Source organism: Triturus cristatus, chromosome 10 (genome assembly GCF_964204655.1).
Source record: "Triturus cristatus chromosome 10, aTriCri1.1, whole genome shotgun sequence".
NCBI classification, from domain to species: domain Eukaryota; kingdom Metazoa; phylum Chordata; class Amphibia; order Caudata; family Salamandridae; genus Triturus; species Triturus cristatus.
Window position 1 is genome coordinate 1,093,249,675 of NC_140593.1, and position 17,381 is coordinate 1,093,267,055.

Genomic DNA, 17,381 nt, shown 5'->3' on the forward strand with positions numbered 1-17,381 from the left:
GCACAAGACTTGCTGGCCTTGGAGCCATCCCCTCCCCCTACTGCGCATTACACAATGGGTGCATGCAGCAGGGGTCTGGTCACCTGCTTTCATTGGGCAACTGCAGAGCACTGGGTGGGGGTCCTGGCTTGAAACCAGGCGCAGTGGCTAACTCCGTCTGAAAACTGCCCATGGTCATACACACCGGAAGGTTCGGTGCTCACTAAATTTGGTAGCCCAAGAGGAGTTGGGCGCAGGGGCTGGCCAGAGGCCATGGCTAACCCTCTCCCCAATGATTTGCATGACCAAGATATCATCAGCAATGTCATCAATGGTTTAATTTAATATGTCAGTAGTAGTGTAACGGGAGGTCACAAGCAGTGCATGACTTGGGCGCAAGGTATAGTTAGTTCACTAAACTAGCAAATTTCAATGGTTTTTAATTTGATAAACTTTAGGTTCCTATAAAATTTCATCACATACTTATAATATTACTTTAAGCTGTGTGTGTACATACAAATATACATAGACACACACAGTCACACACATATATGTTTAGGAACTTACCTGTAATGCAGTGACTCACGATGTAGTGGCATATAATGATCATGCCAAGAAGGTATGGCCTAACGCAAATCTAACCGTGGAAAATACATTTTCTGGGTGTCTACTTCCTTCACCGTCTACAAAACAAACTTCTGCTTTAACTCCAGAAAATCAAAAAAGTTTTAGATATTTTGAAATGGACAAAGAAACTCACCACTGTCATAACTACTGAAACTACTGTACAAGTTTACCAGCACATTCTGGAATCCGAATAATTGAGTGCAGAAAAAAAGAATTAAGGCTACCAGATGGCATCTATTGTCTAGGGTTTCATCACATCCGGTTGGTATGGTTCTATGCAAGTGAGACAACCTTGACAAAGTCCAACTCCATCTTATTTAGGCCCCAACTCCATCTTAATCCATGGAAATCGCCATCTTCCTCATCTTAGACAATGGACACCGCCATATTTCTTTATTATTTTTTTTCACGAAGAGCAAATATTTATTCCAATCATGGCACAGTTTTGCAGACTGATGCGCAGGACACTGAGGGGTGGGGTTGAGAAGCAAACCGGTGTGAAGCCCCCTTCTAGAGATTAAAGAAACATTTCAACTGAATAACATTCTACGTCCTGCAAAAACCACCAGGCAACAGCAGCAAAAGTGGTTAGACAAAGGTATGCCTCATTTAAGAAACCAGAAAAATCACTTATCTGAAAAAACATTCAAGAAATACAAAAGAGATCTTCCACCCAAGCCTATTCCCCAATGACATTACATCTTAAATGAATAATGTGCATTATTTCACGTCCCACTTCAGCATTGATAACGTGATCAGCACTCGGATAGAAAGTTAATCCAACCAAAAGAGGCTGCATAAAGGTGTTCGGCAGTGGGAGAGGCAACTCATGCATTAAAAAAACACTGATTTCGCTTCTTGGCCTTTCAACTTTTCATATGACAAGGGAACACATTCTGGTGCTGTACACAGCCAACTACCCAATGTCACCCAGGCAACTGCCTTGAAATAAAGATCACTCGCCACCCCACATTCACCAAGCCCTATGCGGGCATCAGTCTACCCCCAGAGCCCTCGCTAGGTGACCGGTTTCCTGAAACTTTAGCCGTCATTACAAGACTTCTGGTCACGTTTGAAAATGGTAACGGAAACCACTACTTACTGAATGAGAAAGCCCTTGAACCCCTCTAACTGAGATGCTGTTTTTTTTGTAAATACACAGCTGTGGGTCCAAGGAGTCTTTCAATGTTTACATGTCTCGAGCAGATAATGAAGGCATTCTTCAAGCCTTTCAGAGATGGGATTCGTATGCAGTAGATGTACATTATCAAAGTCGAAGAGGGTCTGCAACCCAGCAGTAAAAAAGATCCTTCAACAATCAGAATATTGTTTATATATACTTTGTGTATGCTTATTTCAAAGCTTGCACAATAGTCTCATGGCAAGGAAGAGTGGTCGTAAAATGTAGATTAAAATGAAACACTTTATCCAACCAGCCCCTCATCCAAACCCCACAGCAGCTCCTCGGTGAAGAATCCTAGTCCAACCGCCCCAACCCTGTACTTAAGTGATACTCCCTTTGATTCACAGATTAAGAAACAGTCCTTACAGTACTGAGTAGAGAACACTACTTGAGATGTAACTTCTTCACCAAAGACCCACCTCAAGATGTTCAGCAATCAATCCTTCAAAATGTTGCTACAAGCAACCCACCTCCTTCCTCCTCTGCACAAAACCTCTCCACTTTTACTACCAACCAAGGCTAATTTGCTTCAGATTGTAACTGGACGGGCACCACTGACCTCCAAGACTGATGCTCCTGAAGAGAAAAATCAAGTCACAATACCAAGAAAAAGGGGTTCACTTTTAAGGTAACTTAATATTTTAATTCAGCCATGCAGAGAGGTCACTTAAGCTAGTCCGCAACTTAAGCCCCACTGTACCCACAAGCAATAAGCTGGAGGCTTTTCCTTCACCAAACACGTGAAATGCAAATCCACTGGGACAACGAAAAAAGCAACTCTATGGGTTCATGTTAGAGACAGATGCAAATACGTCTCGTATAAAACGGATTTGAAGCATTTTTTAGACAGGATGTAGAGCAAAATATAAATCTGTTTACTAAGCAGCAGAGGGTCGACATTTGTTCACAGCCGTAACTGACTTCTCACACTCAAACACCGCCACTGACCCAAACTCCGACCTCACTCCCAGCACACACTAAAACACTGCCACCGACCAGAACTCCGACCACACTCCCAGCACACACTAAAACACCGCCACCAACCAGAACACCGACCTCACTCCCAGCACACACTGAAACACCGCCACCAACCAGAACTTCGACCACACTCCCAGCACTTCTTCAGCATCTTTCTGAAGCAAAGTTTGACGTTGGAGGCTGCTTAGGTCAGTATGAAGCGCGTCCTCTTCTGCCTACGTTAGAGACAAATACTGGCAAACTCCCATGACTGGACATACCAGAGAGCTACATGGTTTAGGCTCATCATCATGCAGGACAGTTAATGCTGTGCCTTGCTGCCTCTTATCAACTTTCAAGGGTGTACGGTCACTTCTCACCCAATAGGCTTCAGTTGCTGCATCTGGTGCCAGCATTTCCCAGCAGAGGACCAGGCTCTACGGCCAGGGGGTCTAACTCACTGTCAAAAGCACCTTGGGCCCTCCCTACGTGGCCTATGGGGCAACTAACCTGAAAGTTGACTAGGTTTAGGGGCACAACGCCCGGTTGTGGACCTACAAGGCTTCTACGACAGGACCCTTAATTCATCCAAGTGTGTGTTGAGGGAAGGGTGAGCACCAGGCAGGAATGCTTTACATATCGGAGAGTACAGGGAATGGTGTCCAAAAGGAGACTATGCACAGGCATCAAGGTTTCAACCAAACAACAGTATCCAAGCGCCCCCTTCGGTCTGTGTGCTACTGGGGGGAGCAGACATGGAGCGTGAGCCTCTCCTTGGAATGAACAGAATGATTCTGCAAAAGCCGGCGATGAAAGCCTGCAAAGATTCACTTGACAGGGGTTAGAGATTGGAAAACCCACCGATATCCCCATAAAGGATCAATATTGCTCCTCCTAAGGTATCAACTCAAACTTCAAGTGGATGGGAAAGTTTACACATGTTGCTGTGTTCCCACAGCTTTAGACCCCACAGCCCTAAACCACTCCTATGATTCCTCAGTGTTGGTTCGGTGAATGTGACCCTATGGTAGGTCCCAGGCTTCTGACGCAGCCATCACCCTCTCACTACATGAAGCGAGCTGTGTGCTGCCCAGGAATCTGCAGAAGGAATAACATCAAGAATCAAAGGCTGGGAATAGGTTTCTCAGCTCGAGCCACCCAGCAAACAATCTGGCCCTTGGGAGAGCACGTAGAAGACCTCTTTCGTCAGGCATTCTCTTCTGAAGAAGCCCAGTGCTATAAGCAACATTACCCAAGTCACCCAGTAACAGGTGGCCTGTGTCCTGTCTAGGGATCAAGCCTTAGGGAAAACTTATCTTGAGAACCTAGGTAAAAGAATTTCAAAAAGCTACTCGACCCATCTTCACATATCTGAATTGTGCAAGCTCTGAAACGCGCTGCAGGGGTAGTAATAACAGGAAAAGCAACAAAACCCAGCAAGGAGTGCCCCCTTCCCTAAATTTGGTAAGACTGATGCCCATTGGTCTGAGCCAGACATTTCAAGTATGTGGTTTATTTTCACCAAGTGTGGGTGACCTTAAGCTGGGTTGTTCGATTGACAAGGCAAAGGAATGCTGTTTACAACACATGTCCCCCCTAAACTCCCCCACCACCACCACCACCTGTCAAACTGTTTGCAGCACCCACTACGCAGTGCACATTTCATTAGCCCTTGGGCACAACACACAAATTTAGCACACACACAAAAAAAAAAAAAACATAAAAATGTGCAACCTTTTCCAGAGTTATGGAAGTAAATGAAAAAGGACCACCACCCAACCCCACACCTATTCCTAATGTAAAGAAAAACTCAGTCGGTGTTGGGCACAGTAAACAAGGGTGTCTCATCCATTCATCACATCTATACTGAAAACACAGATGAACACATTTGATAATAGCAGCAAGGACAACACATGTGGGTGCTTAAAATTCACAACTGCACCCGCTGGTCAAGGAATGAGGAAGCTCCGGAAATTGGCACATTGATGTCGAGCAATGATCTCTCCACTAATGGACATAGCAGCCCCAGGGTCAGCAGATGCTCAGATTGACAGGCCCAGTTATGAGCAGAACTGGGGGATGAGGCAGAAGCAATTGGCACAGAGTAGACAGACCTTCACCTTCGGATTGGCACAGAGAGCCTTACACATCTAGGACTGTAAGCCACACGGGACAGAGACAGGCATAGGGGGCTTGCCATCTCTAGGGCTGGATGGGCTCATGAATACAGAATTCACAATCGGAGGCCTGGGGGACGAGGTAGGGAGGGGGTCTCTAGGTGCCTGGTACTAAGTTAGCAGGGAACTAGGTTAATAAACTCAAAGGAATAAGCAAAACACAAGTGTTGATGTTGAACGTGGGATGCCAAGAAGACACTTAGAAAATCTTGTCCTTGGGTTGCATAGCTCTGCTCACAACATTGATACAAAAAATATAAATTATAGCAGCATGTACAGCAGCTGTCAGAAATGCACCCAGGAGTCAAGAAACATGGTAACTGAACATTGGCACATGATTATAAAACCATGCAATCCGACAACTAGACCTAGAAGCGTGTTCCTTCCCCTTCAGGACTAAGCAGCTCACAGGGGACGGGGAAGCTCAGGGGGACGGGGAAGCTCAGGGGACGGGGAAGCTCAGGGGACGGGGAAGCTCAGGGGGACGGGGAAGCTCAGGGGGACGGGGAAGCTCAGGGGCATATTTCTTTATTAATGCAGAATAATTGTCTTGTCTCTCTTTCAATGTAGATGTCGCCTGACCGTATCCTTCTAAGAACTGTGATATTGTCATGGTCTTCGATTAATTACATATATAAAACATCTAGATCGACATTCATCTGAGGCAAATGTCTTCTCCTCATCAGGTCATGGTTTTCTAGGAAGACATACTGATATATTACCAAAATAATGTAATCATGAATGTACGTCCGATAGCCTTATATGCCATAAGGAGACATCTGAAACGCATAATTCGATGCACATAATCTATGTCAGACATTCCTAAACATAAGTCAGAAATTCCAATCTCCGCTTAGATTTAGAATAGAAGACTGTCACTTGACCACTTGTCATGAGAGGTCCGTTGCCCAGATTATCACCTGAGATTCTGCCACAGATGGCTTCGCCTACTGGCAGTGCACTTCACACTTTGAAGGATGATGCATCTTGCCTGAAGGTGATGAAACCATGTCCCGGAGGAAGACCCACTGACTGCTACCACACTGGGTATTTGGCCTTCAAAGGGGAGTAGTGTCTTCACGCCTCCCCTGATGAAGACCCCCTTTGCTGTTAACAAGGTATGCAGTGTGTCTCTTCTCTCTAAGACACTCTAGACTGCAAGTTGCTCTGCCTTTCATGCTCTCATGGTATAGTGCATAGAAGTAGGCATCAGGGTGCTAGGTTCTAGTTAACATTTTAATGGCACTCAATGCTAGAAATTTTCATTTTATTCTCGTTATTGAGAACGTGTCTCACTGCTGTTTTTATAATATGCTGAATAGTTGTTTTAGATGTACTGAAAAACAGGTTGTTCTTGTAATAATACATACTTTCAACAAAAGTGCGTGTTCTTCTTAGTACAGTACGTGCCACACTGTGAATAACGAAATAAGGTCTGTTGCTGTTTCCACAGTGCCCCTGATCCCTTTATGGGACTGTTAGTAACCCAAAATCAATATCTCAATATCAATTGCACACTGAGTAGTTCAGGGCTACAATAACCTGTCTTTCACATTCATCGCGGTATATTGAACCAAGTTCACCCTTGCCACCCATGGGTGGGAAAGCACCCTTTGTAGAATTACACCAAAGTCGTAACTTACGCAACACCCTGACAAATAAATGGCATTACCCAGCATTAGCAGTTATAGCATTTGCTGAGGCTCTAGTCTGAATGAACAACTGCAAGCAGGAATAGTATCAATTAGGTAAAAACTAAAATAAAGCTTTTCAAAAATGCTCAGTGAGTATAAACCTTTTTATAAGGAAAACATTTTCAGATGGGAATTTATGTCCAGGCTAGGGATCCTTGGTCCACAAACCAGCAAAGATGAACTGCCATGCTGCACAGAAGTCTTTAATGCTGGGGAATCCTGCTGCCTTAGTGTAACAGTGTTACAATAATCTTTGAAGAAGTATTTTTCGACCTATCCATATTTCATCAGTTTTCCTTTTAAGAAGGAAATTTAAAAAAAATTGCTTCAATAAAGATAATTGCTCTCAATTCTAACTACAGATCTAAAAGCAGTAAGGCCAGGACCGGTACAGCGACAAACAATGTAAAAATATGTATTCTGAAAGTGAAGATTTTCTTTCAAATAAGTGTTTCCAGGATATAGCCCATGTGAAAAGAAAATCTGTGATTATAAAAAATAAAACAAACACCATGTTTGGAGAAACATTCACACTTTTACTGGTATCTAAAATACAAATGAGTAGAACCCTTTTTCTTTACCTCTGGGTGGAACTGCTGTTCAGTGCGAGAATGACAGTACTGACAGGTATCTGCACTGCCACACTTTGAGGGTTCTCCCCATTCATCCCCATGTTTAACACTGGGGCAAGGGGTAGACCTAAAGACCAAACAAGAGAAAAATACCTTAATACACATCTTTTCTCTTACAATCTCTTCATAGTAACAGATGTCATCTTGCATTATTTGTAAGTACACAAAAAAGGAAAATGACACTAAGCCGTATCTCTTGTTCTCTTATATATTTATTTCATAACAAATGACCTCACTAGAAATAATTGAGACTCCAAAATAGGACAGAGGATCCATTGTAAAATAACAGTGGACACGACCATCAATGATCGGCACAAGATTATTTTCCTAAATGCATTGATTTAAGTTTAATTACAGAACTTTTATTTAAACCCCGCGGGTACTGAGGAAGGCCTAGGGCCATCCTAAGCCACAGTGGTCATGTGCATAGGATGGCTCCGGGCCGTCTTGGCACTGACCGATGTCAAGAGCGCTGACGCTCCCCTCATGGGCCCTCATGACATGCCTCCATTGGGTGTGGCAGCGGCACACTGACAGCCCCATCGCCGAACTGGTGACATACCGGGGAAGGGGGGGGAACGGGGGTCATTTTCCCCTAGGTCTGTCTGGGTTACTGGAATCTACACCACTAGACCACCAGGCCTGTGTATTTTGCTAGGGGGATGGTCCTTTGGGCAAGGGTCAGTCCCCACTCATGTTTCCAGGGGGAGCTCAAAAACCCACTAGCTAACAGGAATTACATTTTTGTGATTATTGCAGGGAGTGACCCCTTTGGAGGGTATTTTTTTTTTGTATTCTGCATGTGTGTGTGGGGGGGGGGGGGGGGGTTTGTCTGTAGTGGATTCCTGCTCCATGATCATGGGTTAGGTCAAAATCGTAAAGCAAGAATCCACACCACTAAACCACCAGACCTTTGTTTTTTGTTGGGGGAGTGGCCCTGTGATGCATTCGGGGCACGGAACGCTCCAGAGAACTCCAATATGGAGGCAGCGCTGACCCTGCCCGTAAACAAGGTCAGCACTCTAAGACCTTTGGCAACGCCAGGACAGGAAAAACCGGAAACGAAACGGCTGGAGAGAGCCCGGGAAGATAAAACGGACCCAACCACGAGAAAAGGGGAGGAGGAGCGAAGAAGCACGGGTGAGGAGCGGAGTGGAGGAGAGCAAGGAGCAACAGAACAGGGGGAGGCAACAGAGCCGGTCAAGGACAGAGGCACAGAGTGCAAGGAGGCACAGGACGAAGCTGAGAGATACCGCTCACGAAGCACTGTGGTAGAGTCCGGCACTCCTACAGGAGAAGAGGAGGCTGCGACTCCCCTTCCCACAGCCCCGGAGGGTCGTGGGCTCAGGCAAGTGAAGCGCATGCCCCGGTTTTCATTAAAGGGTTGGTGGGCTGAATTGCGGGCCGCACCACCGTAAAGTGTCAGCATTTCCCTCCCTCTCCCTGAAGCACGAAGCACGTTAGGGCACTGGTGAAGGCTGCTCACTACAACCCCCTCCCCCTTTCTATAGCGACCCTTACACCGTCTTTACCTTTGTCTTTACGGTTCCTTTGGGAGGAGACGACCCCACGACCTGGACCTCGGAAGCACAGAAAGGAGTCGGACATACATCCCCCTTTTGTCTATCTGGAAAACCGGACAGAGACTATACTAATTCTACAATACTTTTTTTGTTTTGCTTATCCCGACCTAAGTTGGCTGTCCCAAGAAGCATTGGGACTGTACTACTTTAACCAATAAATACCCCCAACTCTAACCTCGGGCTGAAGTGTCATTTAGGAAGAGCCCATCCAGCACGACCCTTGGGTCATCAGTCTCACACATGGTATCAGAAGTGGGATTGGAGTGTCTAGCTGACATGACACAACCCATAACAATGGAGGCCATTATAACCCAATTAGCAGAGGGTCAAAGACACTTGCAGCTGATATTTTAACAACAGACAAAAGCAGCTCAGAAGGAATGCAATGCCCTCCATTCAGCCCTGAAAGACCAAGCGTCTCTCTTGACATCAAAGCAGCAGGAACAGGACATGGCTATTCTACAATTAAACGAAGCCATTTCAAACGCTAGAGTACATCCCAACGTACCAGGGAGTATACTGCAAAAGTTCCAAGATGGTGATGATCCCGACTTCTTCTTTGTGAACTTTGATCGAGTTGCCACGACGGCTGCCTGATCACCAGAGAGATGGGGTTAATACATAGCCCCCTTGTTGTCGGGGGAAATTCAAGCCACATACCAGGCAGCTGATCCGGCAGGGACGACTGCTTATCCGAACATAAAAAGGGCTGTCCTGGAACGTTTAGGTTGCGACCAGGAGTACTACCGCAGCAGTTTCCGGAAGGAGAAATGATCTGCCAGTGACAATCAACGAGCCCTATATTATCGAATACGTGACCTAGGAAACCACTGGTTACTACCCACATCCTCCTCCAAAGACTAGCTCACTGAGGAAGTCTACTTGGAACAATATCTTGAAGCACTTCCCTCCAATACCAGGGCATGGATCAAACTACATCCCGATCTCACAGTCACGCTAGCAGTCGACCTCGCCTGTGCCTTTCACAGGTCACCTGAGTTTAAGGCCCAACCTCCTCGCCTTCCCATCAACCTCCCCAGAATAGGAAGTAGGTCCCTTACTCCACCCACGGACCATAAAAGACCGCCAGGATTAAAACATCCTCCTAGACCCCCCATTAGGAACAGGTGCCCTACAGGGAATCCAGTGCTTCCATTGTGCTGAGTGGGGACACATTGCTCGTCATTGTCCTACACGTATCCCTCCCCAAGAACCCATGGAAGTAGGGTATACTCATGGGCGAGTATTAGGAGCAGGAGAGCCCCCAGAGAAGTACAAAAAGAAAATACATCTTAACGGGAAGCCCGTACTGGCCTTTCTACACACAGGGTGTCATCACACGGTCGTTAGTAAGGAATTAATACGGGAGACCCTACTCTTAGGGGATGAAATTGTACAGGTCACATGTGTACACGGAGAGGAAAAAACGTACCCCCTTGCGGAAGTGTTACTGGAGATTGACGGAGAACCCCAATTGAGAAAGGTGGGAGTGGTACCTTCCTTACCTGAATCTGTCCTGTTATGCACTGACCTCCCGAGATTCCATGAGTACCTGTCCTCTTTGACCTCCTCTTCCCCGATGGAAGGATAGTTAGAAAACGCCTCATTTGCTAGGGAAGAGATTAGTGGGTCCTCCCCCAAAGTCCAGAAGTCTCGGAGAGAAAAAAGGAAAGATAGAGCCTTATATTGTACACTTGATCATGCCTTGCCTACACCTGTACTTCTTTCTCCAGACGTACTACAAACACCGAGTCGGAGCTTTCGAACAGCCCAGAGAGACGATGATACCCTACATCACGCCAGGGACCAAGCTCAAGAAGACCACCCCGAAAAGGAAGGCCCCTTCTTTTGTGAAAAAGAAAGGCCTGTTATATAGAATTTCCCGGGAGAATAACAACACCAAAGAGCAATTGTTGGTCCCGAAGGCCTTTCGGGAAAAAGTACTGGATCTAGCACACACTCACACAGGGGGTGGTCATCATGGTAAAGAACACACCCTTAAGTATCTCTTAGACCGGTTCTACTGGCCAGGAGTATACCAGGAAGTAGCCCGATTTTGTGCTTCTTGTGTCAGGTCTCAGTTAGTAAATACACCGGTCCTTCCCCGTGCTCCATTACAACCTCTCCCCATCATTGATGTCCCGTTCAAAAGGATAGGTATGGACCAAGTGGGCCCGTTGCTTCCCTCAGGCCGAGGACACCAACACATTTTGGTATTAGTTGACTACGCTACACGATATCTGGAGGCAATACCTCTATCCAGTACCACCACCTCAGCAGTAGCCCAAGCCATGGTGTCTTTCTTTTCTCGTGTTGGATTCCCTCATGAGATACTAACAGATCAGGGCTCTCCATTTGTGTCTAAACTGATGAAACAAGTATGTGACAAATTAGGGATCAAACAGCAGTATACCACCCTCAGACTGACGGTCTGGTCGAAAGATATAAAAGTCATAGATAAGGCAGGACGCGACTGGGACCGCCAACTGCCCTTAGTACTTTATGCAATTGGTACACGCGAACAGAAATCTACAGAGTTCTCACCCTTTGAACTGCTGTTCGGTCGAAAAATTCGTACCCTCCAAGACGTGGTGGTTGAACAATGGGTTGAGGAGAAGGATGAGAGCAAACCCCTATTACACTATTTCACGGCCCTCAAATACACCCTTGCTACCCTCTGGGAGGAGGTACATGCCAATATGGCTAAGGCAGAAGGCCAACAAAAGCGATATTATGACCAGAGAACCAAACTAAGGGCATTCCAGGTGGGGGATCAGATACTCATTCTTCTGCCTAGTACAGAGAAAAAGCTGTTGGCCACGTGGCAGGGACCCTAACAAATCCTAGAGAGGATCACTCCTGTCACCTATCGCGTGTCAGTACCCCACAAAGCTCAAACAAGCCAAGCATACCATGTAAATCTCTTGAAAGCCTGGGAAGGACCCAGGCCTGCGTCTCTATGCTCCACAACACATATACATCAGGTGACCGTGGAGAAACCCCTAGAAATCTCGCTAGCCCCAGAATATCCTAGCCAAAATGAATCAGTGCAGTTCGGACAGCAACTCACAGAGGAGCAAAAACACCAGCTCCAGGACCTTTGTGACTCCTTCTCCACAATAGTCTCAGGAAATGCAGGAGGCACAAACTTAGTCGAGCACCAGATAGTCACGGGAGGAGCTGGTCCAGTAAGGTTAAGACCCTATCGTATTCCAGCTGCAAGAAGAGAGGCGGTGGACCATGAAATAAAGTCCATGTTGGAAGCAGACATCATAGAGCCCTCCCATAGTGGCTGGTCATCCCCAGTCGTCCCTGTACCAAAACCTGACGGAAGCATAAGATCCTGTATTGACTTCCGTCAGCTGAATGAAATAAACAAATTCAATGCTTACCCAATGCCCCAGGTGGATGAATAAATAGAGAGGTTGGGAAAGGTCAGGGTGATGTCCACAGTCGACTTGACTAAGGGGTATTGGCAAATTCCCCGGTCACATGAAGCCAAACAAAAGACGGCTTTTTCCACACCCTCCGGCCTATACCAGTTCAAAATAGTACCCTTTGGGCTTCATGGCGCCCCCACCATCTTCCAGAGGCTAATGGATGTTCTTTTACGCTCCCACCAGGCGTATGCGGTTGCCTATCTAGACAACATAGTCGTATACAGTCCAGACTGGGAAACACATCTTCATTTAGGGGAAATCCTGCACACACTCCAACAGGCAGGCCTCACAATCAACCCCAAGACCACATTCGGCACAGACCACATAGAATATGTAGGTTATGATATTCAGAGAGGATGCATAACAAACTGGAAGCCATCACCAAAATCCCTTGTCCCATCACTAGGAAAGATGTCCGTTCCTTTTTGAGATTGGTAGGTTATTACAGGAGGTTCATTCCACACTTCTCGGATATAGCCAGTACTCTCACAGACCTCCTAACAAAAACAAAGATAGGAAAACCCATTATCTGCTCCGCTGCTCTGGATAATAGTTTTTCCCAACTAAAACAGTCCCTATGTAGCGCTCCTATCGTAATGTGCCAGGATTACGAGAAAACCTTTGCCCTACAAACCGATGCTTCTGATAGGGGTCTCGGAGCAGTGTTGTCCCAACCTGACTGTAAAGGGGATCTACGTCCTGTTCTTTCCATTAGTAGGAAACTCTTCCCTAGAGAGACCCAATATGCAACCATAAAGAAAGAATGCCTGGCAGTAAAATGGGCCATGGAGGCGCTTAAGGTATTACCTATTAGGGCGTCCCTTTTTGCTACTCACAGACCATGCCCCTTTAACTTGGCTTTCCTAACATTAAGACACCAATATTGAAGTTCTATGCTGGTTCCTTGCTTTACAGCATTCACCTTTCAGACCCTGCACGTTACGGGTAAACTGCAGTGAACGTGGATTTCTTATCCCGGTATCCGGTTTACGAATTGCCCTCACGTCCATTCTCGGAGGAAAGGCAGTGTGATCGATTTGGGGGACAGAACACTCCTGAGAACTCCAATATGGCGGCTGCTCTGAACCTGCCCAGAAACGAGGTCAGCGCTCTAAGACCTTTGGCAACGCCAGGACAGGAAAAGCTGGAAATGAGACGGCCGGAGAGAGCCTGAGAAGATAAAACAGACCCATCCACGAGAAAAGAGGAGGAGCGAAGAAGCATGGACGAGGCACGGAGTCGACGAGAGCAAGGAGCAACGGAACAGGTGGAGACAAGACAGCCGATCAAGGACAGAGGCACCAAGTGTGAGGTGGCAAAGGACGAAGCTGAGAGATACCGCTCATGGAGCACTGTGGTCGAGTCCGGCACTCCTACTGGAGAAGAGGAGGCTGTGACTCCCCTCCCCACGGCCCCAGAGGGTCGTGGGCTCAGGTAAGTGAAGTGCATGCCCCGGTTTTCATTAAAGGGTTGGTGGGCAGGGTTCCGGGCCGCACCACCGTAAAGTGACACTATTTCCCTCCGGCCCCCTGAGGCACGAAGCACATTAAGGCACTGGTGAAGGCTGCTCAATACAACCCCTTCCTCCCCCTTTCTATAGAGAGTGTTAATTGGGACACATACTTACACCGACTTTACCTTTGTCTTACCGGTTCCTTTGGAGGAGACGACCCTGACTACCTGGACCTCGGAAGCACGGAAAGGAGTCAGACATACATCCCCCTTTTGTCTATCTGGAAAACCGGACAGAGACTATACTCATTCTACAATACTTTTCTTGTTTTGCTTATTCTGACCTCAGTTGGCCATCCCAAGAAGCATTGGGACTGTTCTACTTTAACCAATAAATACCCCTAACTCTAACCTCAGGCTGGTGTGTTATTTAGGGAGAGCCCCTCCAGCACGTCCCTTGGGTCATCAGTTTCACAGGCCCCTTGGTCAAGGTTCCCTGCCCATGGGGGATAATTATACATCCATGTTTCCAGGGGGACTTGGAACCCAGTAGATGCCAGGGATTTCATATTTTTGATTGTTTGGGGAGCAAACCCTTGGGGGCTAACTTTTCTTGTATTTTGCCACCGCCCCCTCAGGCAGATCGGCTGTTTTTAGGTCGATCTGTCCTCTGGGTGTTCGAAGTCCACTAAACACCAGGGAAATATGTGTGGAAGGGGAGCGACCCCTCGGGCAAGGGTCGCTCAATTTGGGGTATCTGCATTTTTTATTGATATTTTGTTAAAATTTTGTGTTTAAAAAATAAATAATTGTAGAGCCAATCATTTCCTTTGTCTTGGTGGTGAATCCTGTTTGGGGTGCAGCTTTGGCAGATCTGTAGTTTGTGGAGTTGTGGTTGGTAAGCAACTACTTTTGTAATCTGTTCATCTAATGTGTATCCTTGGCTTATATGTATAAATGTTTTTGACTGCTGCACTAATGTTTAATCTTTAGCTTTTTGTGTGATTGTCTTGCAAAGTAACATATTGATTTGTGCACATTCTATACTGCCTTGTGATATGTGTAATATGTTTTTTCCGTTTATTCCTTCCCAGTGGACCTTATTTGGCACTTGTTGCATTTGTGCAGAGTAGGTGCAGTTGATTGATCCCTCAGTCTTGCGGTCTCTGGCGAGTGAGTGGTATTGTTTTTGAGAATATAGGTGTTTGTGTGCCTGGTATTGATGGACTTTTCTTCCAGATTACTATATGCCAGTAGTTTTACTTTCTGTTTGATACAGCCACAGTTTATTTAATATATATTTTACAGTGTTGGTTATTGTTAACAATTTTGTTGTGTTACTTTTATTAGTAAGGAGTAAGGCTAACCGCAGGTTGAACGCTCAGCATGTTGTTGGCTTGCTTTGCGAATATTCCTGACCACGGTCCAGAGACTGATTCTGCATCTGAGGCAGAGGACGAAGTCCAAGATTTTGAAAGTGAATTTTCTGTCCAAGAGGAAGCATCTGACGAAGAAGCCATTATCAGTGAGGAGGAAGTGACTCTGAGAGGAGAACACGGATATGCCGATAGTTTAGCAAGAGGAATCTGGATTGCAGCCTAGGGCTGAAAGTCTTCCCATTGGAGGTGCTGAACTCTAGGTTGCCCCAAACATGGTGCCATCTGTGTTGCCTGTCTTTAGTGCTGTTGCAGGGTGTACAGTCAATACTGAAAACATTCTGCCTATACATTTCTTTCAGTTGTTTACAGACAATGTATTTTTGGTGAGATTGTTGACCAGACTAATCTGTATGCTGAACAGTATTTGAGGGACAACAGGGCAAGACTTAAGTCCCCCTCTAGAGCTAGCCAGTGGACTCCCACAAATCTGGATGACTTGAAGAAATTCTTGGGTGTAATTTTTTTCATGGGATTGATAAGCAAGCGGTTGCTGTCTTCATACTGGTCTACTAGTCCTTTGATGGCAACTGCTATATTTCCTGCAACCACAAGTCATGATTGGCATTTGCTTCAGATGCTGCATTAAGTTGATAATGCTTCAGTATTGCTAAGGGATCACCTGGATTTTTACTATCGCTTCAAGATTTGGCCTGTCCTTGATCATTCTGTAGCTTGTGTTTTAGAGGTCTATGTTCCAGAGAAAGAAATAGCTGTGGATGAGTATTTGGTCTTGTTCAAGGGCTGTTTGTTTTTTAGGCAGTACATTCCAAGCAAGGGGACACGTTATGGAATTAAGATGTATATGCTGTCTGAACGTAGTACTGGATAGGTCTATAATTTCACGATGGACACTGGTAGGGATTATTCTAGTGACACCTCTCACCCCAATGGTTGTCCATCCACTTTTGGAGTCAGTGAGAAAAAGAAAACAAGTTACTTACCTGTAACTTTGGTTCTCCAGTATTGGAAACTTTCATAGATTCCCATGTTTGTATCATTCCCCGTCGTCGGAATGGGAGTCCCCGGTATACATAAGATAGCAATAGAAACTATTACCAAAACAGAACCTAGGCCAAGGCCCATTCTTGTTTTGCAACATATCCACCTCTTTTTGTAAAAGAGAACAAAAAAAAGAACCAATCAGATTAGCCTCACCCCCCTAGAACCCTCCTGAGAGAAGCTCAGAACCTCAGATTTTCGTATCCGTTGTGTAACCAAACCACTGAAGATGGCAGAGGCTGAGCTTTCCCAGGGGAGGCGGGTGGGTCGCATGGGAATCTATGAAAGTTTCCAATACTGGAGAACCAAAGTTACAGGTAAGTAACTTGTTTTCTTACTCCAGTATTGGAACATTTTTATAGATTCCCATACTTGTATCAGAGTAGCTAGCAGTTATCAGCACATCTTTTGGAACCATTACCAATAGCAAACTAGGAACAAAGCCATATTAAACAAATCATGAAGACATTCTCAATGGTCAACAACATACTTAGCAACTTCAGAAACATAAATATAGAAGGTTCAAAAATATGCTAGAGCTGATAAAACAGTAACATGGAAGGAGGGATGAAAGGGAAAGCTCACCACTACTGAAAGAGGTTCTTCTGGACTGCTTGGCCGACTGCTGTGTCACTCTGCGTCACAGAATCTAGGCAGTAATGCTTTGTAAACGTATGTGTACTGCTCCAGGTCGCTGCACGGCAGATCTCCCAGATAGGAACACCAGCAAAGAGGGCTGTAGAAGAAGACATCGCCCTCGTGGAATGAGCACGGACTCTACCTTCCAAGGGCTTGCCCGCTGCCTTGTGACAATATTGGATAGCATTGGTGATCAATGAGCGATCCCCTGCTTGGAAAGGGGAAATCCCTTATGAGGGTCACTAAAAGACACAAACATTTGAGAAGACTTTCTGAAGTCTATAGTTCGTTGAAGATAGAACTTTAAGCACCTCTGAATGTCCAGAGAGTGAAGTGCTTTCTCTGCTGGAGTAGCCGGTTGAGGAAAAAAGTCTTAAGAATTACCGGCTCATTCAAATGAAAGTCCGAAGGAACTTTAGGAATGAATTTTGGGTTAGTACGTAGTACCACGGTTCCTTTTTTGAAAAGTAGAAAGGGTTCCTGAATGGTGAGAGCCTGCATTTCCCCCACACGCCTCACAGAAATCAAAGCTAGAAGAAGCACTACCTTCCAGGAGAGGAATTTCAACTCTGCTTTGTGA

General features: G+C 45.9%; 1 protein-coding gene across 1 annotated transcript in view; it reads right to left on the reverse strand.

The window, feature by feature from the left end:
- The window catches only part of UNKL (unk like zinc finger), a 514,610-nt gene that overhangs the window by 285,265 nt on the left and 211,964 nt on the right, over positions 1 to 17,381 (reverse strand). Inside the window, exon 6 of the mRNA XM_085629284.1 lies at positions 7,199 to 7,316. Coding sequence (XP_085485410.1) covers positions 7,199 to 7,316 — 118 coding nt within the window. The remainder of the gene's footprint in view (positions 1 to 7,198; positions 7,317 to 17,381) is intronic.